This window comes from Hoplias malabaricus, chromosome X2, assembly GCF_029633855.1.
Source record: "Hoplias malabaricus isolate fHopMal1 chromosome X2, fHopMal1.hap1, whole genome shotgun sequence".
Taxonomy (NCBI): Eukaryota; Metazoa; Chordata; class Actinopteri; order Characiformes; family Erythrinidae; genus Hoplias; species Hoplias malabaricus.
This window is the reverse complement of record NC_089819.1, coordinates 46,037,467-46,060,063: the sequence shown is the minus strand read 5'-3', so window position 1 is coordinate 46,060,063 and position 22,597 is coordinate 46,037,467. Positions and strand designations below refer to the sequence as shown.

At 38.2% G+C, this 22,597-nt stretch overlaps 1 protein-coding gene across 1 annotated transcript; it reads right to left on the bottom strand.

Moving 5' to 3' along the window:
* Positions 1-705: 705 nt before the first annotated feature.
* On the bottom strand, positions 706-20,201 carry LOC136676620 (72 kDa type IV collagenase-like). The gene is made up of 13 exons (XM_066653729.1): positions 19,941-20,201; positions 19,387-19,613; positions 17,994-18,142; positions 16,664-16,792; positions 15,291-15,464; positions 14,849-15,022; positions 12,593-12,766; positions 12,295-12,450; positions 11,978-12,104; positions 5,935-6,071; positions 4,635-4,794; positions 3,827-3,936; positions 706-1,743 (listed from the first exon to the last, which is right to left on the bottom strand). Exons 1-13 carry the CDS (start codon positions 20,094-20,096, stop codon positions 1,613-1,615), a joined length of 2,004 nt encoding a protein of 667 aa, XP_066509826.1. The 5' UTR covers positions 20,097-20,201; the 3' UTR covers positions 706-1,612.
* Positions 20,202-22,597: the final 2,396 nt, after the last annotated feature.

Here is a 22,597-nt window from a genome sequence, read left to right as displayed (position 1 = left end):
AATAAGACAAAAAAAGTTTATGGTGTTGAACACAATCAATTCACATCTTTCAATGTATACTTTAATCTCAAACATTGTAAAACAGGTGACTCTTTCCTAATACATGTCTAAAGAATACCTTACATATACTCCTTTACACTATTTATATAAAAAACCTTAAAAGAACGTTCATGTAACTTTCAAACGTTTCAGACTAACATTAGGAGGACTTTTATCAAGGTCAAGTAATGTTTATGGAACATTCCATTGACGTCACTTATTGAGATGGATTTTGGATGTCCATTGGCGTTTAAAACATGTCCTTGACGGACCGACTAGTTTTAGACCTACTTTGAACTTCCAGGAATGTTCCTTGTTTACTGGGAAATGGTATGGGGAGGACACACTCACAGACAGTCACCTGGAGCGGGACTTGAACCCACAACCTCCAGAGCTGTGTGACTGAAACACTACCTGTTGAACCACTGTGCCACCCCCTTCTACAAATTTGTCATTTGCATTCGCTAACTTTGAGCACTGTATAAAAATATGTCAGGTTAACGTGATTTTTAAGAAAACCTTCTGCATATCCTTCTGCAGTTGCTCCAGATTGTCCCATATATTTTCATGCATTCCTGTAGCGGTTATAAAGCTGTGCATGCCCAAATGAACATCTATATCCACATGTAGAGTTGTATAAGGAATAAAAAAAGACAAATATATCAATGATGTTGGACAGTCTGTCTTTATTTTCAGAATTACATGTAGTGACAAAGTGCACAAAGCAAAAAAAAAATAAAAAAAAAAGAATTACAATGGCAACTCAAAAGATACAAATAATACTACATATGATTAATCAACAGTATTTCCATTATACTTTCTTGTCATGAGTCCATCATGCACCAAACCCCTATACAATCTCAGGCAACCCGTGCCCTGAACGACCTCCTGAAATACTTTCATGAAAGGAATCACAGACATTTAGAAGAAAACCGAGTGCTACCGATATGTTTGGTCTCTGTGTTGCTGCAGAACACAATAAGAATCAATGTACAAAGTGCTTGCCCTTAAAAAATGTAAAACAGTAAACAACTGATATACATTAAAAAAAATCTGACTACATCTAACAGGCTATTTAAGGCAGTATGCTTTTCAAAACAGCAAGCTAATGTCTGAAACACTGCACAAACTGTAGCCATTTTCACTGTAATTTTGCAGTCCTACTTGAATCAATCCAGTTTAAGTGACAATATCTATATTACAATGAAAAAAAAAACACTGCATGAATGTTCAATGGGGACATACCTGATGTCTTTGCAAATGTGGTATCTTACAAATGATTTATTTCTTTTAAAGAGGTCATAAAGAAAAAAAAAACACTTTAACACTGAAAATAAACAGCAAATATCACACAGTATTACAATACAAAATTGTTTTATTATCTCTCTGGTATTTGACCATGTTCCATTACGGAACAGACCCAGAGCTTAATGACTATGATGAAGCCTCACAGGCTGGCTAAGGCTAGAGTGTCCTCATCTGGCATAAGGGAGAGAACAGTCTGATAACTCTGAGTGTTTTCATTCGACTGGACACCATGCTGGAATGTGATGTGGTGACACAAGTTTAAAGTTCACCCTGAGGCTGGAAACAGTGCACTTGCTCGGCAACGCAGCCAGTCCGTTTTCACCTCACCCACTTTGACGATCTTCAGGCTCTCGTCCATTTCCATATAGTGGGAGTCTTTGAAAAAATAGCTGTGGCCTGTAGAACACACAAGGACATCACAGAATGTCAGCACAATGCAAAGAGTATCAACAAATAAGAATGCTTCATAAGCCCAAATGCAAGAGCAGGTGTGCAGGCCCAATTTTTAATTCCTGTCTTATAACTGCTTAAATGAACAAATCTTGAGCAATTCCAGAACAATTAATAGTATTAATATATTAATATCAATAGATATTGATGATTTGGTCTTAAGGTAACACTTAAAAACAAGCATAAATTTTAACTTTAGACCCTAGTTTTTTTTATTATTATTTATAATGCAGCAAACAGGTCTGCCTTTTCTGACTAGTCACCAATGTTTATTGTAACAGGTGTGGAATGTGGGTTTGTGTTGTAACATGCATGAATGTCCTGAAAAAGATGTCATCTAGAAGGCCTTTGATGCACATGTATCTTTCAGCACTAAATGCTGCTTTCTTAGATGTTAAGTGGTTAGTTAAGTATTCCTCATGTTCTGATAGAGTTCCTCTTTCCTCTACCTCCGCAGTGAACCTCAAACCTCTACCTTTGGGGCTAGAACATGGAATTCTGTGAGGTTTGTGAAAACACTAGTTGTAAAAAGGGGTCTTTAAATATACTTAAATTGAAATTAAAATGGTAATTTATTTAGGGCAATATTACAAGCAAGTTTTACTAGCAAGAAAGAACTTGACACTTTTAACAATCTATGTACACCCCTTATTCTTTGGTACACAAAGGGCATTACATACTTTAAAACAATATTTATTTGTCAAATTTATCCATAATTTTATATTTTCCAAATCTTATAACATTTGTCATTAAAATTATAAATAAGTCAAGTTCATAACGGAACAGTCTAGAAATTAAAACCTGCTTAAATAAAATCTGGATCCCATCAGTACAGTATATATAAATGAATCTGTCCAGAAACAAGCACATTTGTGATTAAAATGTTAAAATTCATTCTATTTTAACCAAATGAATGACTCTCTCCAGCTCATGTGATTTTCAGTATAAGCAAATACTAAAGTACAATCTGTGACCTGGCTGAGTACAAGATCTTGGCAGTTTCATGAGGTGATCTAAATAGCCTGAGCTTCCTGCAGCAGAGCCGAGGGATGAGCAAATACAGTAAAGTCATCAGAAGATGCATAATTAACTGTAAGGAAAGCATTCATTATGAGAATATTACGCTCGAAATAGTTACCAGTAAGAAGGTGTAGTAAACAGACAGTGGTGAATAAGTGTGTTCGTCAGCTCTGACACTACATCACAGCTTAAAGACCTGGCCTCTGCTTTCCAAGCATTTAGGTGGCCAATTACCAGCACAGAGGCTCCTTTCACACATCACACAGACTTCCTCTATTTAACAGTTTTCAACGTGTGTGTGGGTGTCTCGTCTCTGTGTAGCAGCATTACTTTGAGTTTGTGTGATACTGTAAGTAGAAATTCATATATATATACACATATATAATTATATATATATATATTCACATATATAATATAAAAGTAGTGTATATACTACCTTTAGTAATAGCTAAGTTATAATAATATTTTTATTGCATTTACTGAACATTGAGGTATATCTTACTAGTGAATACTGGTACATATCCAGGGCTAACAAATAAAAAAGTCTGTAAAGTGTTGAAGAAAGGCACACACATATCATCTACACAATTGCCTGGTTTGTGCAATCTATGACTTTTGTGTTGCAAGTGAGGGAATGAGGTTTTAGCACAACTGGCAAGGATTCAGTTCCAGACTCAACAACAGCTCTTTAAAAAACAACCACCCCACTACATCCAACACCCACACGCAGGGTCAGAATACATATACACTGACCTTAAGAACAGCTTGCACAAAAACAAAATGTCAATACTTTGGAAAGAACACAGACTGCCCCTTAGTCTAAAAGATATATCTGATTTCCCACATGCCAATATTACACTTCAGAAATCTGTTTATTTGTTTTTTTATATATGCAACTGTAAATTTACAAAGCTTCCAAAGGCTGTCCAATAGCTTTCAGGGCAATCTGAGCATAATCATACCACCCCCATATAAAAGGTCTAGGCAGCTTTTTGTTCTAGTCTCTTACCATTTCCATTTGTACTCAAAGCAGCATCCAAATCGTCTGGAACACCATTCCAGGAATCAGCAATGAGTTTGGGAAAGCCGGTATCCATCTTCTTCTTGGCTTCATTGTACCTGTAGGTTTATTAGAACACAAACAAGGGTTGCTTGAAAAATCTCACTATTTCCCCTGACTTTCTAATTGCTACAAATATATTATACAGGTGACTTGGTGTGTTTCTTAAAAATGCGTGTTTGTCATGTCTACAATAAATTTTACTTACTTCTGTTCCACTGACCCTCATCCACTAATGTTTACAGATAATATTTGACAATAAATAATACTCTATTTCATGCTTTAGATGGGATTTAGAATGAGGGAGCCCTAAGTTGTGTGGTAAAAAAGGGGGGAATATATCATTCAAGTGATATAAAAATTATGATTCAATAGCTAGTCTTGATATTTCTGACCATTTTTATACTTAGCTTAAGTGTGTCCCTTATATATATATATATATAGCAAAAGCTGGTTCTTGTATCATAATATCATAATTGGCATAAATGGGCAGATTAGCTATCAAATGCATTATGCGTTGTGTTATTCTACATAGTCAATCAAGATGAACTACACATGTGATATGTTAATTAGAAATGTATAGGAAAAGGAATACGTGGACTATGTAAAGTCAAACGTATAATTAATTAATTCCTGCACCAAGTTCAGACACTGAAACAAAAAGAAAGTGCTTCAGCTTTGCTCCAGCACAGCTTTAATAAGTTCCTATTATAAATGAAAAAAAAAAAGAACTGTAGTGGTGTGTTTGGGTTTGTACCTCCAGAACTTGTCTCCTGAGAACAGATATGTTTTCTTGCTCTTGTGGTAGGAGTAGGCTGCATCTATGCGGTGGAGGTCTGTAGGCAGGCCCATGGAGGAGATCTTCTTAGGGTAGCCCCTTTCCAGCGTACTGGCCGAATACACCCACATTTCATCACCTGTGATGCACATTCACATTGATTATATATTTTATTTTTATTAAACTTCACCTCATAAAACTTCATTCATTCATTATGTGTAACCACTTATCCAGGTCCAGAGCCTACCTGGAATCACTGGGCACAAGGCGGGAATACACCCTGGAGGGGGCGCCAGTCATTCACAGGGCAACACACACACATTCACTCACACACTCACACCTACGGACACTTTTGAGTCGCCAATCCACCTACCAACGTGTGTTTTTGGACTGTGAGCACCTGGAGGAAACCCACGCAGACACGGGGAGAACACACCAGCTCCTCACAGACAGTCACCCGGAGCGGGAATCGAACACACAACCTCCAGGCCCCTGGAGCTGTGTGACTGCGACACTACCCCTCATAAAACTTGTTATTTACAAATCTTACCAAATAAGCTCATTCACTCATTCACATTTAGCAGGCTAAAAATATCTCCATAATGAGAGACCACTGGAGTATTATAAGAACTGTATAAGAGTTTTGCTTCAATAATATTGTGATGTTGTTAAGGATTTAAGGGACTGAAGAAGTGATTTGACATTGTTTTTTATTCTGAAAATGTTCCTAGTGCACTGTAATATTGTCTCTAGCAATGCTTTGCATTCTGAGGAGTTTGATATCCTCTGGCCTCAACTTTACCATCATCTTTTTGGTTCAGTACTCATTATTTTCCCATACAGTATAACATTGCATATCTAAGAAACAGCTGTTTCTTTATTATTCCTGGCAGAGCAATTTATAAAGTTATCATAATACAAACCACCAAAAAAGTTCTGAAATGCCAAAGATAGCATTTGGAATTAAAAGTTACAGAGAAGCACAGATATATAAATCTCAGAATCCTGCTGAACTCTGTATTCCATAACCTGTGTGTAAGAAATTCCACAGTGGTTATACAGACCACAGTCAAACAGGACATTACACTACTCAGTGTTGAGTAAAGGAGAAAACGTATAAAATATAAACATATAAAATCATCCTGCTCAGCAGGATTCCAAAAAAGCGGTCTTAGTGATGTTTACAAATGTTTACATTATAAAAATGGCTGCAGTGATAATATAAACATTATACAATATTTATAAAAAGTGCAACATATGAGCAATAAGGGCAGTGTACCTGCAAAGAACACCGTCTTTTCCTCCAGAGGGTTTTCATAGGCAGCATCTATTTTCTCAGGGAGCTCACTCCAGAATGTGGCCACCAACAGGGGTCCTGATACTTTAGTTTGTGGATTTGGTGATCTGAAGAGGAACCTGGGACACACACACACAGAGAGAGAGAGAGAGAGAGAGAGAGAGAGAGAGAGAAAATTAACTAGACATGACATATGAATTGCTGAACTTGAACGACACCATAAACAAATCAAAATGGAGAAACCAAGGGTGGGGGTTATGAGTAATCGGGCGATATCACATCAAATGGAGAAGTAAAATGGCAGCCAGAGGTGAGAGAGAGAAAGAGGAGGAGTGAGAGACAGTGTGCTTGTGAAAGAGAGAGAGTGTGAGGGAGTCTGTATTAGTAGATCTATGGCTTGGCCACAACGGGGTGATTCATTGCAGCATCTGTTTCTCGTTATGGCAGCGGCTGAGAGCAGAGCCAGCGGAACAGGCTCAAACTCGCCCGCTTTTCCAACATTCAGCACAGCAACAATACCCACTTCCCCCACCAGCCCCCTTTCCACTGACCTATTTTTCAAAGGCCAAAATATTTCAGCCTCTGAAAGGCAGATCCGGCCACTGCGATTTCCATGCACAGCAAATACGACCCACTTCTGGTTTGTGTGCTAGTGTAAACATTAAGTTATTATAGCCATCCTTTGGTTCACATATGAAGCAGAGGAATGTACTAGACAGAGGAGGACATGTATATCTCATTTTTTTCTCAAGTTGAGCAGCCACATCTGCTGTTTTGACATCAGTCTTGTTACTAAGTCCTTGATGCATTGTGAAATGGTCTGATGATTCTCTGTTGATTCCCCAATGCTTTAGAATCGTTTGAACCGTAGGTTAAGGGTCAGGCTTATGTTCTGGATTGAGATTAAAGGTGCGGCTCAGGGATATGATGAATATTAAGAAAAATGATAGTACATTGAACACATATATAGCTCAATTTAAGTTAAATGTGTGGTTAGAAACTACAAAGAATCTTCAGCAGACAACAACAAACAGAAGACTCTCTTATCTTATCTCTTGTATGTCGTTACTATGAAGTGCTAAGCCTAGATATTACTTCAAACTAATTAAAAGAAGAATCTCTTCTCCCCAAATAGACTCCAGACATGCTGGAATAGCACAAAAGGTTTAATAATAGGTGATCAAATGGCTAGCCTCCAGACACCACTCCCTGTTAGCACACAGTTAGCAGCAACTCTCTGCCCTCAGTGAATTCAGACATGTCAGCATTCCCTCTTTTTACACATGCTCCAACAGGACTACTCGAGCTCTTACGACTCAGTGGAAAAGTCCAGGACCATAATTAAAATAGAGATAAGGAATGCATTAATCTAATATGATACATTCCAAGCAATAATAAAAGAAGGAATGAGAACCTGAAGACAGCTGCACAAATACAATAAAGGATGTGAGCCACAGAAAACTCTTTTACCCTCTCTCTGTTTCTCTCTGTCTCCCCAATGGTTTAAACAGCTGTGGCAAGTGACCCAGCTGTGTGCATATCTGAGGGCTAAAGTCATCCTGCCTCATAGTAAAGTGAGCCTTTTTACTTACTGACTCTGGGTTTTCAGGACCCTGCTGCATAATGTTTATTACAGTAACCCTGTCATAATGATATATCGAATCATTTGTATAACTAAGCAGAGGTCCATTTATTTGCTCAGTATTGTATAATAGTATTTAAGCCTTGATAAATTTTCAATGAGAGAAAAATAGCACTCATTTTTACGGTAGTTGTACAATGCAAATTCTGCCTGGTTAAAGACCCTCATTTTTTTACTAGGTAAAATAAAAGTGTGCTTAGTTTTCAAGACTGGATGTTTGTTTAGCTAGAATTTATGCCTACATTTTTACTCACTTGTTAGTTCCTTACTCCAATTTTACCCAACAGTGCCACCTGCCTCAGAGGAAAACACATACTTCCTCTGAGTCACATGAAGCTAACCTAGCGCACCTTTCTGAACTGCTGCGGAACACCACTGAACAGTGTACTTTGTCTCAGTAAAAACAAACAGCTCAGATCTGTTACATCAGCCGACAGATACCCTTGCTAACTGGACATTGTTGGGAAGGAAGGGACCATCCTATCCACCCAGAGAATGAGGCCAGTTCTTGGACTTGGACATCACAAGGATTTGAATGAGGCTACCCTCAAGTATTGCAGCGCCTTTGTAACAAAGACAGCCTAAACATTTTCAATCTTTTAAATCTAAAGCCAACAATCTTGGACAAATTCAGCAGCTCAGGGGAAAATCCTTTCTGTAACTCCCTCAGGCTCTGCAAGAGGATAAAAAAAGTCCCCTAGCATTTATCCATTTATTTCGTTAGGACAATTAAGTGCCTCTGCTTGCCTAGCAATCATGTACATGCACAGCACATAAGAAGCTGTAGCCTAGTTGGTTATTCTAAGAAATAATGACAAAAATAACACAAAAAATTGGCAATTTTTACATCTCTCTCGCTTGATGTTTAAAGTGACCACTTACTAATGATTAAATTCTGCTATTTTAAGGGGCACCCATTGCATTCAGTTCAGCTTAGACACATCTCCAGTGAAAATCTCGATAGAAGTTTGCCAAATACTTTGCACATAAATAGTCGCACATATGCCTACAGTCACCAGACCCAATGCCAAACATGGGCAAGAAAGGTATTGGGCTGTGGAGAATTGGAAGCGTTCTCTGTACTTAGCGACATAAACTTATGGAATAAACTGGAGATACCTGAGCTCACTAATGCTTTTGTGCCTGAATTCAAATGCCTATATGTGCTAAATAACTGATTTGAATCAGTGCATCCTTAAAGTATATGGAGAAAGTAATTTTACATGTGAACAGTGAGGAATTGGCTCATTAAAGTCTAAGAGTGTTATAGAGCATATACATTACTGCCCTCAGTATATTTGTGTGGACCACTGATTATCATCGTTTGCCACAGAGGCGAAAGAAAACAATTCGTATTAAAGATAGGTCTGTGCGCAGGCTGGTGGGTGGTTCTCTTACTCCAGCAGCGCTGCTCTGAGACAACATTAGCAAGCTTCTCTGACTGAAAGCTTTTCAGTCCACTGCTGTTTGCTTTGGATGCTGATGGTTCCATTTAACCAACAGTGTGCGCATGTGTAGGTGGGCTTGCATCTAGTCCACCAGATATCTCTCTGCCACGTGTCTGTATGCTCAGGCCAACAATTTCAAAGACACAGAGAATTGTATTTTTTGGGTTAGCTGCTCCCAACAGACCTGGTCCCTGACAGAGCACATCTGGAGTGAACGGAAGTCTGTATATGTGGATTGTGTGTGTATGTGTGTGTAGGTTTTCAGAAGACTGAGGGATATACTTGCGTCAATTAAACACTGTAACATTCACAACAACTGACAGCTAATAGCCACCTAAGCTAATCTGACAATTAATAACAAATTTCCACTTCTTTAGGTGAGCATTGGATGTGCATGAATTACTCTACTGCATTGAGCGTAAGTGGAAGAAATCTGTTCTGGAATTTCACTTAAATTCATTCGTAAATGTTACCTAAGTCAGCTTAATATAAAGCACGAAGGCACCTCTCAGATGCAGACCCTTTCACTAATGCCCTATTTGTTGATACACTGGAAAGTCTGCAGCAGACGAAAGGAATGTTTTATGTGGGTCATAATTATGTAATTACAATAAAACACTCCACAAGGCTGCTGTAAACTGCACAACAGACAGAACACACTCTACACCATTAAATATGTAAAAGTCAGTCTAAACATTCATGGTGGATTCATTGCCGGACGTCAGAAAACAAATAAAGCTACACATGTGGAATAACTTGAATTTTGTTATAACAACATCATTGTTATAACAACATCATTCTCTGAAGTACTTATGACATTATTATTCCTGTTTTATGATGAGTTCAAACATATCTGATTTAGTGTTGGAAAATAAACTAGTTTGGACTTTCCCACTGTGGTGGCAAGCTCATTTCCTGGCAGCAGATTTTTAAACCAAACAGAAACAGATGAATTTATTATGCTTTGCCTGGGAGTTGAAGATGACGGGTACTGATTACCACTCAAAGTACGCTTTGCTCAAGTTTTGCTGCTCTAAGCTGCGATTTGTGAAGTTCTTATTAAGTTAAAATGTTTATGAGAAAAGAGCATAATTGTGCAATGATTTCTAGATCAGTCTAGAACTTTGCAGTTTGCCTTTTTTAAACCTCTAAAATGTATTAGTTCTGCCATATTTGTTTAAAGGCGCTATAGGTTTTGTTTTTCTTGTATTTTTTTTCAACAGTGTTCCTCTTATCATGTTCGTGTGGGTTTATGTACTGTTGTAATTTAATTTTATGTAACCATTTTCCAAACTCTATTTATCCCTTTATTTTAATCAGTTTATGCTACTGTTCCTGGTTATGTCTTATGTTACTGTTAAGACTGATATATAAATTACATTTGTTCTGATTGGCTGCCAAATCTCCAGCTAACCTCATATCACCATACATAGCGCTCTGTTCGAATAGTGTACATAATGGACATGTATGTGATGGTTACACTGGGATTTGAATTATTTCTGCAACTGTTCCTCAGCTGCAAATCTTGTAGGACGTTCTTTTTCAGATCTTCATTGAATTCTTTGGACCTTCCCTTTGCAGTATGTACTGGTCAATCCTATGTGTACAGACAAGCACTTTTTATACAAGACACTTCCGGCTAGTATAAGAGGCTAATGTTAACCATGAAGTTAAAATTTATTTTGGTGCATTCAGCATCACCAAATTAATACTTTAGGCATGCATAGGCATACATTTGATCCTGTATTGATTTCAGGAAACTGAATATAAATTGAAATGTGAACATTAAATTAGTGAACATTTTATAATAAACATTTACACTGTTCAAATCATTCAGCCACAAAAGAAGCTGTAGAAATGACTGGACACCTAATTATGCCATAATGCACATGTCTGTTAAGTATGTTAAGTCTATTATGTATGCAAACTTAAGAATATAACTCTGCTATTGTTGTTTTATAAAACCTAGTCCATAATTAAAACTTAAATATTAAAGATGGAATGAATAATTTAACAAAGAGTTTTCACACAAAATATTTATGTTATGGTTAGTCTTTTATAAGCCTTTTCATACCAGTGTCACACCTTGGCCCTGTCCTGTTTGTTGTTCGCACCATGTGCTTAATAAGCACATGGCTGTGTTTGTTTTTGTTTCTGTCTCCACCCTAGTCCTGCCCTAGCTCCTCCCCCTCGTTTTCTATTCCAGGTGTCCCTTGTCAGTGTCATATATTTAGGCTCCTTTGTGTTACTTCCTGTTTGTTGGACATTTGGTTTGATTATAATCTGGTTTGCTTTCTCCTTGTTCCATTTTCGGTTGTCTCGTCTGTTCCATGATTTTTTTCTCTTCCCTTTGTCTGTCAGTACCAGTTGTCTGTTTAACTCTGTGTTCATGTTTAGTCTATTTAGCTCTCTGTGTTTTAGTTTACTCTGTTTACCTCTGTCTCCAAGTTTCTTCTGTTTAGCTCTTTGTGTTCATGTTTCATCTATTTAGTTTTCTGTGTCCAAGTTTAATCTGTTTAGCTCTCCATGTCCAGGTTTAGTCTGTTTAGCTCCTTTGTCTAAGTCTCAGTTTGGCTCCCTGTGTATATCGTCTCTTTGTCCATATCTGTTTTGTTATCTCTTGCTGTTCAAATAAAGTTTGTGTTATAGCATTTGCGTCCACCTCCGTCAGTCTGCCCCCAGTCCTTACAACCAGCTATTTTCCTTAAACTTCCTTAAAGCATAATATATCTGAACAAGACTGTAAAGAGATATAAAAATAAATTTATATATAAATTTAAAATGACATTACACACGAGAATGTCTATTGCATTCGCTGAAAATATAAACCTGTAAATATCACTAGTAATTTAACAAATTGTAAACAATAAAGTTCAGATTAGTATTTTGATCAAAAGATGGCTCAAGAACTTCCTCAAGTGCATATGAAAATTACCTGTCCTTAAAGAAGAAGGTCTCCCCTCTGATCTGGGCTATAGCATCAAATATGATATTCTCACTGCAGATATCCATAGGAGTTACTGGACCCTGAGTGGGTGGAAGGGGTTTGTCTGTCGGCACACCTGTGAAAAATGTAGAGGTTATAAATTGGTCAAAGTAAAAGTGGGACAGGCAAATGTTTGAAGTTTGAGTTTTTGATGTATTCACTTGTGCTTCTACTCACTATACATTTGCTAGTATTTTCAATAGTGGCAGTTGCATCCAAAAAAAATTATAAATATTCTTGAATTCCTTCTGACATTTTGGGCTTACCATAGAGGTGCTGGATGCCTTTGACGTCATCGTTGGAGAGCCTGAAGTACTTTGTGTAGGTGTAGACTGGGGCCATGAGAGCGCCAGGATCCTCAGAGTGCTCCAAACCCAAAGCATGACCAAATTCATGAGCCGCCACAAGGAAAAGACTGTAGCCTGGAAAACAGCCAAACACTGGTCTTTGTACAAAGATTGATTGAACTAACTCTAATATATCATGTTATATATCATGTTTCAGATCCATAACAACCAATGGTATAAAGGTTTAAAACGGCCTCTCAGATCTGATCACACACACCTTGATCAGGACAGAAGCCCCACTTGCGGTCATCATCGAAGCTCTTGGTGACAGCGCACCACATTTTCCCATCGCTGCGACCAGAGGTAGTGCATGCATCATAGGTTTTGCCCAGGAAAGTGAAAGGGAAGACACAGGGAGCACCTTCAGAGTTCCCTCCAACTGTTGACATAGCTGCATGAGAACAAAAGGACATGAAAGATTAGCAAAGTGAAAAAACCTATAAACATATAGTCATTTTTTAAAATAAAATACTAACATGACTAAAGGAAAATAGTTGGGCATAAGAGTCAAATTTTGTCCTCTTGGGCTATGTGCACATTGACCAATTCTGACTATTTTCTTAGGTTTTCTCAGGCCTTTTTAAGTGAAAGACTGGAACTAAACTCTTTTACTTCTTTACAATTTTGAATACATATTTCCAAGGGTTTTATTTTCTTATATATGGGTAACAGAGCCTGGATTAAGTAATACAAAATGTTTTATCCCTCAGTATTTTAAAAAAATGAAAATCCTTGAAAGGTTTTATTTCAGTTGGAAATGATGAGCAGACTTCACGGTTTTATGTTAAAGTCTTGGACCCGTATCACTGTAAAGCTGCTTTTTAACAACTCTCTTTTGTGAAAAGAGCTATATAAATAAAATGTGATTGACTGATGATTAATTGAAATCTGAGCTGGCTGTTCACATTGCTGCGCCTCCAATATGGCTTGGATTTTGATGGCACATAGAAAAGGGATCCAAATGTGATCTAAAAAGTGAGATTTAAATAAAAAAATGTAAATATGCGTCACATATAAATAAAACATTTTGGAGTAATATCCTGACCTCATCCAAAAGTTATATAGTACAATTTCTGCAGTGCTGAGGCCAGTGTAGCAATGTCAGAGGCTTTATTTTCACTATTACAAGTCAATGAAGATTTTAAAGCTGTAATTTTAAAGTATAAATATTACAAATTGTTCCTTTAATTAGCACTGTTAGTGTGTAAGCTGTACTCACTATAGCCCTGATCACACTGAAGCCAACAATAAATTAATATTTTCATCTTGACAGGAGAAGGAGGATTCTAGTATCTAGGGTGAGATTAATCAAGTGAGCATCCGTCGTTAGGAGACCAAGATGGCCCACTGGTACTTAACAGCAAGTCTGTGTTTTGGCCAGGACTGAAATAACAGGAATCTCTGTAGCAAACAGGAAAAGAAAAGCTCTGTCCTGAATACTCCAGGGGTGAGGATACAACAGAGTCAGAGTGAGAAAGAGATATCAGAAGCTTTTACAACAAAAAATGTCTTATTTAAGAAATGGAAGCCTGTCTTACCCTGCTTTACTGAGCTTTTAATTGGAGACATGGCTGGCAAAGCCCAAGGCTTCTGTTGTTTTTAAATCAGGGGTTTATATGAACACGCACAGGAGTGCGTGCACACTCACACTCTCTCTGACACACACAAAAGAAGTTGCATTTTCAGTGAATTAGATCCAGATGAAGAGGCCTTACTCTCCTGGTTAGCTTTAGCCAGCTCTCTGACATAATGGAAAATAACAACTGCCAGCCCACAATGAAAATAATAAAAATAATAAAATTTAGAACCTTCTAGGAGACTACAGGAAGAGTGGAAGCCACAGTTATGAAGGTTTTTGTGGGCAGGTTGTTTCACACTAGGCTTATGAAAAAAATGAACGTGCCACACAAGTTTTATAGAGATATGCCACAGAAGAACTACTTGTGGGTCCCTGCAGAAACTTTCATGGATGAAGTAATGTCATGTTTTTTTTTTTTAATCAGTCACAAACACACCTGGTAGTACAGATCCACATTTTTTTCTTTAAAAGCATTTAATTTGTAAGAAGTAAGAATATTTAAGATGAGTACCTAACAGTAAACTACCATGCTCAAACAATACAAGAAATTCCTAGAAAACAAGTAGAGGCAAAATTAATTAATTTAATTTTAATTGCTTGTTGGATGTGTCAGGGCTGTTTAAGGAAATGTCTGAGAAGGATTTTTACCACCGGGGCCTAAATTTGCCCCTTCTGAAACATGACATCACACTGTGAGAGGATGTGGTATATAATGATAGATTTGTTTCAGGATTGTTTATCTGTTCTTGTACTTTAACCTTTCCTAGAACCACACATCCATAAAACACATGACTGAGAATGTGTGACTCAAAGCAAATTTTGAAACCCAAGTGTAATATTACTCATATATTTGTAATGGTTTAGTGAGAATAGAGAAAGGGAATGTAGATGTACCGGTTTCAGGGCAGAATCCATATTTTGTGTCCTGATCATAGTTCTCAGTAGTGGCACACCAACGGTAACCATCATCTCTGCCTGAGGTGGTGCAGCTGTCATATTTGTCCCCTTGGAATGTGAACGGGAACTTACAGGGGGCGCCATCTCCATTTCCACCCAATGTAAACAGCACTGTAACATTAGAGGTACGGCATGTTATTTATAATTACCAGTGTTAGACTGACAGATATTGTGTTATTTAAATTTTCCATGAGAGTCTTATCAGGTTTTAGTTTTCTTCCAGACCACATTTTAAGTATATGTCAATTTTATGTTTCATGTGTCATTAACAGCCATGCAAAAATTGGCTTTAGAAAAAAAGTCAAATAAATATTCCCAGACAATGGACACTCTTAGAAGATAACAATATGTGCTGTATCCAAGAAATCAGGCTACTCACACTCATGTGGGCAGAATCCATACTTTCCATCTTCATCAAAATTGTAGGTTGTGGAGCACCAAAGGAAACCATCATCACGGCCCTGTGACGTGCAGCTGTTGTATTCCTGCCCCATGAAGAGGAATGGAAACTTACAGAACTCTCCTTCTGCATTTCCAAACTTCACCTTTACAACTACAAAAAGCAAATAAAACATTTAAATGAGGTGTTTCTATCAGTGTCAGCTTAAAAAACACTATATTGTCAAATGTATTCACTCACCCATCCAAATCATTAAATTAAATGCATGCATTCTACAACATTCTTCTACAACATTAGTGAAAAAATTGGTTGATCTCATGAGCTCAGTGAATTCCAGCATGGTGCAGTGATAGGATGCCACCTACACAACGAGTCCATTCGTGAAATTTCCTCGCTACTAAATATTCCACAGTCAATGATCAGTGGTATTATATCAAAATGGAAGTGATTGGGAACAACAGCAACTCAGCCTTAAAGTGGTAGGCCGCGTAAAATGACAGAGCGGGGTCAACGGATACTGAGGTGCATAGTGCACAGAGGTCGCCAACTCTCTGCAGAGTCAATTGCTACAGCACTCCAACTTTATGAGGCCTTCAGATTATTGAATGGGTTTCCATGGCTGAGCAGCTGCATCCAAGCCTTACGTCACCAAGCTCAATGCAAAATGTCTGATGCAGTGGTGTAAAGCATGCTGCCACTGGACTCTACAGCAGTTGAGAGGTGTTTTCTGGACTGACGAATCATGCTTATCCATCTGGCAATCCAATGAACGAATCTGGGTTTGACGGATGCCAGGAGAATGGTACTTGTGGTTTGGGGTTGTTTTTCAGGAGCTGGGCTTGGCCCCTTAGTTACAGTGAAAGGAATGTTTAATACTTCAGCATACCAAGAGATTTTGGATAATTTCATGCTCTCAAATCTGTGGAGACAGTTTGGGGATGGCTTCTGCCTGTACATAACTCCAACATAACTGTGCACCAGTGCACAAAGCATGGTCCATAAAGACATGGATGAGCAAGCAATTGACTGATCTGCATTAAATAGAGTGGACACTGCAAGCCAGGCCTTCTCACCAACATCAGTGTCTAACCTCACAAATGCGCTTCTAGAAGAATGGTCACAAATTCCCATAAACACACACCTAAACCTTGTGGAAAGCCTTCCCAGAAGAGTTGAAATGGTTATAGCTGCAAATGGAGGGCTGGTAAGATTTAATTTCCTTAAACCCTTCGGTTCACTCAAAACCACTCAAGTTCACTCAAAAATCCAGGCTCAGGATTCTGCTAAATATGTGGAGAAATCTCAATCATGATTGGTTTTTCACTATTAAAAACAACAGAAAATAAGAATACCTTGACCCTCTCCCAATGTCCACTGCTCGTCATCATCAAAATGGGAGTCTCCTCCAATCCCAGGTCCAGGAGCAAATGCATGGGCCAAGAGACCATCCTTCCCATCAAATGGATAACCATCACCATGTTCTGTGGAACAACCCAATGCAAAGTCACCACCTACAATGTATTTTACAAAGCATTTTCCATTTTCTGATTGTTCCTGTTAATCTGTTGTTGAACAGGACATGATGCTATGAGATGTTTATCACAAGTACAAAATCTAATGTTTAAGCTGATTAAAAATATGGCTGAAAATTATAGCACCACTACTAGTGGTAATAAATATGCAGATGTTTATGAAAGCTGGTCTAATATTAAAATTATAGCCATATTATAAGTCATACTCCATTGAATTGTTAACGTAAATTTTCCGATAATAAAACATTTGCAATGTCTAGTAAGTAATGAAATTATTTTAGAAATCAAAGTAAAATCATTTATACGTGCAGGTATCGGCCACATCGAGATGTTAATAGCTGTTTATCCATACTGGCCTACAAACTCCATAATGGCGCATCTCTACTTCAAATCCAGCTGAGATTCATCACCAGGGTTGTGCAAAGATTATCCATGTCATGTTTCCCTTTGAAATCTGCAGCATCAGCTCAATAATGTTTTCTTCCATCTTACCTCAAAGGTCTTGCTAAATAAATGTCTTCATATGTGAGTAACTGTCTGGTCATTTCTTTGGACAATGTGGATGTCATGAGCCACAATTTCCAGTCCACTGAGCTGCACTTTGCCTTTTCACTGTATAATTTAAAATGGTTTCAAAACCACAGCTAAGGCAGACAGTCACTTAAGTGACTATACACACTAGCCATAAGCTGTGTGTATATCTAGCAGTCAGTAACACATACTTACATTTCTTTAAGAAAACGTGGCAAAATAAATAAATAATTTAAAACATTGTCATGTCAAGAAAATAATAAAGAAAACTCACTGCCTGTTATTTCAAGAATTGCCCTGTACACATCCTGACGCTCATAAAAGAGAACAAACAGCAGGGGTATAAAGCCGCCAGCATTGGGCTGTGAAGCAACTGAGCTGCATTCTTTAGAGTGACAAAGCATCATTCTGTATTCCAGTAATGTTCAGTTCAGTAAAGATTTCCCAGAAAAGAAGCTGTTACTACAGCAAAACAAGCCAGTTACTACCTAATATCATCCTGGATTAGCAGGCTGTCCACAGATATATAGGCCATATAATGCCTTTAGTCTGCTCTTGGCCTAGGCTGCAGAGTCCATCCAGATAAAACCACAAAAAAGAAAAGTGTGATTGTGGGTACCATTGCGTCCAAAGTTGATCATGATATCAGCCTCTCCATCCATGATACGCGTAAACTTGAGAGGAGTGACGTCACTCCAGACTTTAAAAGCACGGAAGAATGCATCATCAATGGTCTCCTCATCCAGGTCAGGAGTATGGCCCAAGATCCTAAACAGGATAGAGACAGTTATGCCTCCAAACTTTAAGCAAGAAAAAGCCTAGCATGAATAAACAGCCTTTCAAACAAAACTAAATTTTCTTTTGATAAAGCTTTGTAGTAGACTAGGTAAAAGCTAACATACTTGTTGCTATGATTCACTTACAAGAAATGCTCTTAAAGTTTAAACTGCTTTAGCTCATCTTACATTTACCATTTACTTTTCAGTCAATTATCAGCTTCAGCCATCGCTCACAGAAGCTCTCCTAGACAAAACAAACTATCATTTCAGCCACTTTGCTCTCTCTAATTAGTTCTGTTACTAGCAATGCTAGCACTATCATTCCGGTCAGATCAAACCACCACAGACCATTCAGGACATTCTTGAGACATTGCTAATGTTGTTCCTGTTCTCCAGCTGGGACGTTTTGAGCTTTGTACGATAAAAAACATTACTAAACCCAAATATGGCCTTCCCCTCTAAAACTCTTCACCCTCTTCAGTATATTCAGCTGCCAGATTTTTAGCCAAATCTAAAAACATCTGCTCCTATCACCCCTGTACTCTCATCAGCTTCACTGGTCGCCTCTTTCTGAATGCATCCGCTACAAAATCCTTCTGCTGACTTATAAGGCTTTGGATGGATTAGCCCCGTCCTATCTTTCTGCTCTCTTTCTACGCTCATTTCTGTCCTCTGATTGTGCTCTTCTTCGAAGGTTTAAGCTGTCCACCATTGGGTGGTAGGTCTTTCAGTGTTGCTGCCCTGACCTTCTGGAATGCCCTGCATCTCTCTCTTAGATATTTTCCCTCTATTTCTATGCTTAAATCTCAACTAAAATAATTAAAAACAAGTTTTTTTCCCCATTTATTGTAAAGCGTCATTGGGTTTATGAAAGGTGATATATAATTGTAACTTATTGTTATTATTATGTATTATTTCCCAAAAATGGGGGATAGCACTGGATTTCCAAAAAATCTTTTTTTTTAAATACCAGAATGGAATGTGTGTAAACAAAAAATGTTACATAAATTGTAGGACACAACAAATTATAGAAATACGAGGTGACCTCCCAGAAAACAAGCTGTGGGTCCAACAAGTTTTTTGAAGGGAAATTCCACCATTATTTCCAAGTTATTGAAATATTGAATATCTTAATAAATTAATTATTCATTAATTTTTTAAGTGAAATTCCCCTTTAACTTAGGAATGTCTGGAGTATGAACACAAAGACAAAGGTTAAAACAGTCTCTTAACCTGTATGTAATGTCATTCTTTTCCCACTTGGGTGATCTGTGGAAAAACTTGTAATTGGCCACATCCGGGACACCACAGCGAGGCTTCTTCATAATTTCAACCGTCTTCTGGTCAATCTCGCCTGTCTCTGGAAGAGCAAAAAACTTCTGCATCTTCTTCAGTGTGTCCTTCAGGACCATCAAGTTGCATCTGTCTTCTGGGCAGCCATAGAACTTATTCAGATAATGCTATACGTAACGTGAAAGACAGAAAAAAAAAAAAGAGAGAGAGAGAGAGATAGAGAGAGAGAGAGAGAGAGAGAGAGAGAGAGAGAGAGAGAGAAGAGAGAGAGAGAGAGAGAGAGAGAGAGAGAGAGAGAGAGAGAGAGAGAAGAGAGAGAGAGAGAGAGAGAGAGAGAGAGAGAGAGATTTTGGATCATACAGGGCTGGCTCTTTTGACATCACATTTCAGCAAATGATCAATCACTACATATACCTTCATTGGAACCTTAAAACGAGTCTCTGAAAACATTATTTGGATGTAAACTAATTAGAATTATTTTATTATTTACTCACCAGTACTACTTCTTTGTCTGTTCGCGGAGCTGTGTCATCTCCTGGGAACTTGATAATGGGCGAAGGCGCCCCAAAGGTTTCCAGAGAAACGAAGATCTGCAGCAGAAAAACGTTCAGCATAAAACGCCCGCAGCTGGGAACGTAGAAGAGCTTCATTTCGAGCCGTGAGAGAAGAGCCTGGTCCGGTGAGAGGAACAGAGCTCTGTGCGCCCTGGAGCTGTAAACGTCTCTCTCTCTCTCTCTCTCTCTCTCCAGCTGCGCCCTCACTTTCAAGTGATGAAAACTTCGAGTGAGTTCAGTGAACCGATTCTTTCCCCCCGACCGTCTAAAAGAGTCATTTATTATAGATGAATCAACAGTTGACTCCAACTATATTTCAAACAACAGTAGGTAGCATATACATTAAAATTAAAGCGTCAAATTATTGTGATGCTCAACTACTTTGTATTATGGAGAATAGAGTCTGTCATTACTCCGGGCTCAGCACTACTGAAACTGCACTATGTAACCTTTGGAGCTAGACAGGAGCGGCCTTCTTGTCTTGCTACTATTTTTGATACGTTTTATTTTTTGCGTATCGGGCTGAGAAAGAAATGGCTCCCTAATCCCTAATGCTGAAAAATGAGGCACTAAGAAAAACATAAAATACACTTTTCTGTTGCTTGGTAATAATAATAATAATAATTGAATATTTGCTCATGACGTCACCAGCGCGCCATTATTGGAGAATGATCGCAGGAAAACTGAAGATATTTGGGTAGCAATGACATCACTAAAACTGGACAGGTATCATTCTTCACAGAGACAAACTCAGCAAGGACGCACTGAATGTTAAATTCTATGGCATTTCACCCGAAGGGCTGCGACAAAACAGTTCTACAGCGAAGTTAAGATGGCTGTGATTAATATTCCTTCACTTACATTATTTTTTTAAATCAATGATATTGCAGATCATTACTTCTAAGCACACAAACAAAAAACTGGAAGTTTTAAATGATTTTATTGATTAGATTTCAAAACACGTTCCTTATTTAAACGTTAACATGAAATAAATATAAGTGAGGAACATTGCCATGTTTATCCGCGTCAGGTTTGAAAACTGAGCCCAACCGTCAGTAGATGGAGGAGCCTCTGCTCTGTCCCGAATACCACCTTACTCCCTACACAGTGAACTTCATGGATTGGTCCTACGCCCAATGCAATAAATATAGGAAGATATGAACCTTTTTATTTATTTATTTATTTATCGTTACACTTATATAGCGCCTTTCTAGATAACCAAGGACGCTTTACAATCAACACTGCTCAGACCACCATTCCATTCAACACTCAATCCACACACACACACACACACACACACACACACACACACTAAAGCCGATTGTGCACTACATAGGGTGAATGGAGTGAATGGAGACGGTTGACATGCTGCGTATTTCGTAGCTCTGGATATGTTAGAAACCCAAGCTCAGTTCAGCCTGCCCTGTGAACAGTGGCACATACCCGACGCTGTATTTGTGGAATTTTGTCAAGCTGTTCGCTGAATTTAGAAAATGGACAGAATGTGGAGCTGTGTCTGTTAAAACACCGCACAGTTAACGGTTAAGTTAAAGTTGAACACTTTGGAGAGCCACAAGAGAGCAGTAAAAGAGCTGCAAGCGAAAGTACTTCACCCCTTTGCTAAGAGTTTGATTTTTAACGGTTAAAACTACTGGAGAATGCGTAGTGTGGATGATGCATATTCCCATTTTCTTGCCACCAGTTAAACTCTGCCCACAGAACATGTCACCTCTGTTTACAAACACAAAATTGGTCTGACTTATACTGGCATGAGCTAAAACAGCAGGGGTGGGTGGTGTGACTTGATTACACAACAGTGCCGCAACTGTTGGGTTAAGTTAAAAATTCCAGTATTTCAGCGGACACTGCTGCTCGGTTTAAGGTGGAACCGAAAATTAGAATCAGAAACTAGAGCAAGCTTCTGTTTTTTTTTGGACACTGGTGCAGCAAATCCATTTCATTCCATTCCACCTTAAATGATCCAGAATTATGGTAGTGCTGAAGGCAACTTCAGCCTTATATCGCTTCTTATTTAAGGTGGAGTGGACAGTTCTAACAAAATGCTAACTTACAGTACTTGCACATTTTTCCCCACAGCATTTTGCCATACTGGTTGTTTGCTCACTGCATGTGTGTGTGTCAGTGACATTAATGAATATATATAAAGGAATGTATTTTGTGGGGGATGCTCTCGTCTGATTGGCTGGACGCAGATGGGCGGCTGAGATCATATGAAATCTGATGAAACAAGTTGAATTCTACTGAACTTTTGTAGCGCTGCAAGGCACTTTTGACACAACGCAACCTGTCTTTCAACGCGCGTGAGCGGCAGCTCTCGCCAATAAAAATTAATAGAATGCAGCGAGCTGAAGTGGCAAATGGACAAAGTTATACCTTAGGATTACTTTAAAAGGCAAATATGTAAACTACTTATTCATAGGGGCATTTGTGAAAGCACCTTGATATCACTGATATGGTATAATTGTTCATGTGATTTTGAGACTCCATGAACAGTATTCATTGAAAAGTTACATACATAACACATACATACATAAATAGTAATTAAAACCAAGTTTTAGATACAGCCATGATGCATC

Bases quoted from the DNA above. Each gene is read 5' to 3' on its own strand.
- LOC136676620 (XM_066653729.1), bottom strand. From the start codon at position 20,096: ATGAAGCTCTTCTACGTTCCCAGCTGCGGGCGTTTTATGCTGAACGTT. The intron at 15,465-16,663 runs GTATTCTTATTT...TGCTTTTTGTAG, and splicing joins GACATTGGGAGAGGGTCAAG to TTGTAAAGGTGAAGTTTGGA. The intron at 12,451-12,592 runs GTGTGTGTGATC...GCTGTTTTCCAG, and splicing joins GGGCTTCTGTCCTGATCAAG to GCTACAGTCTTTTCCTTGTG.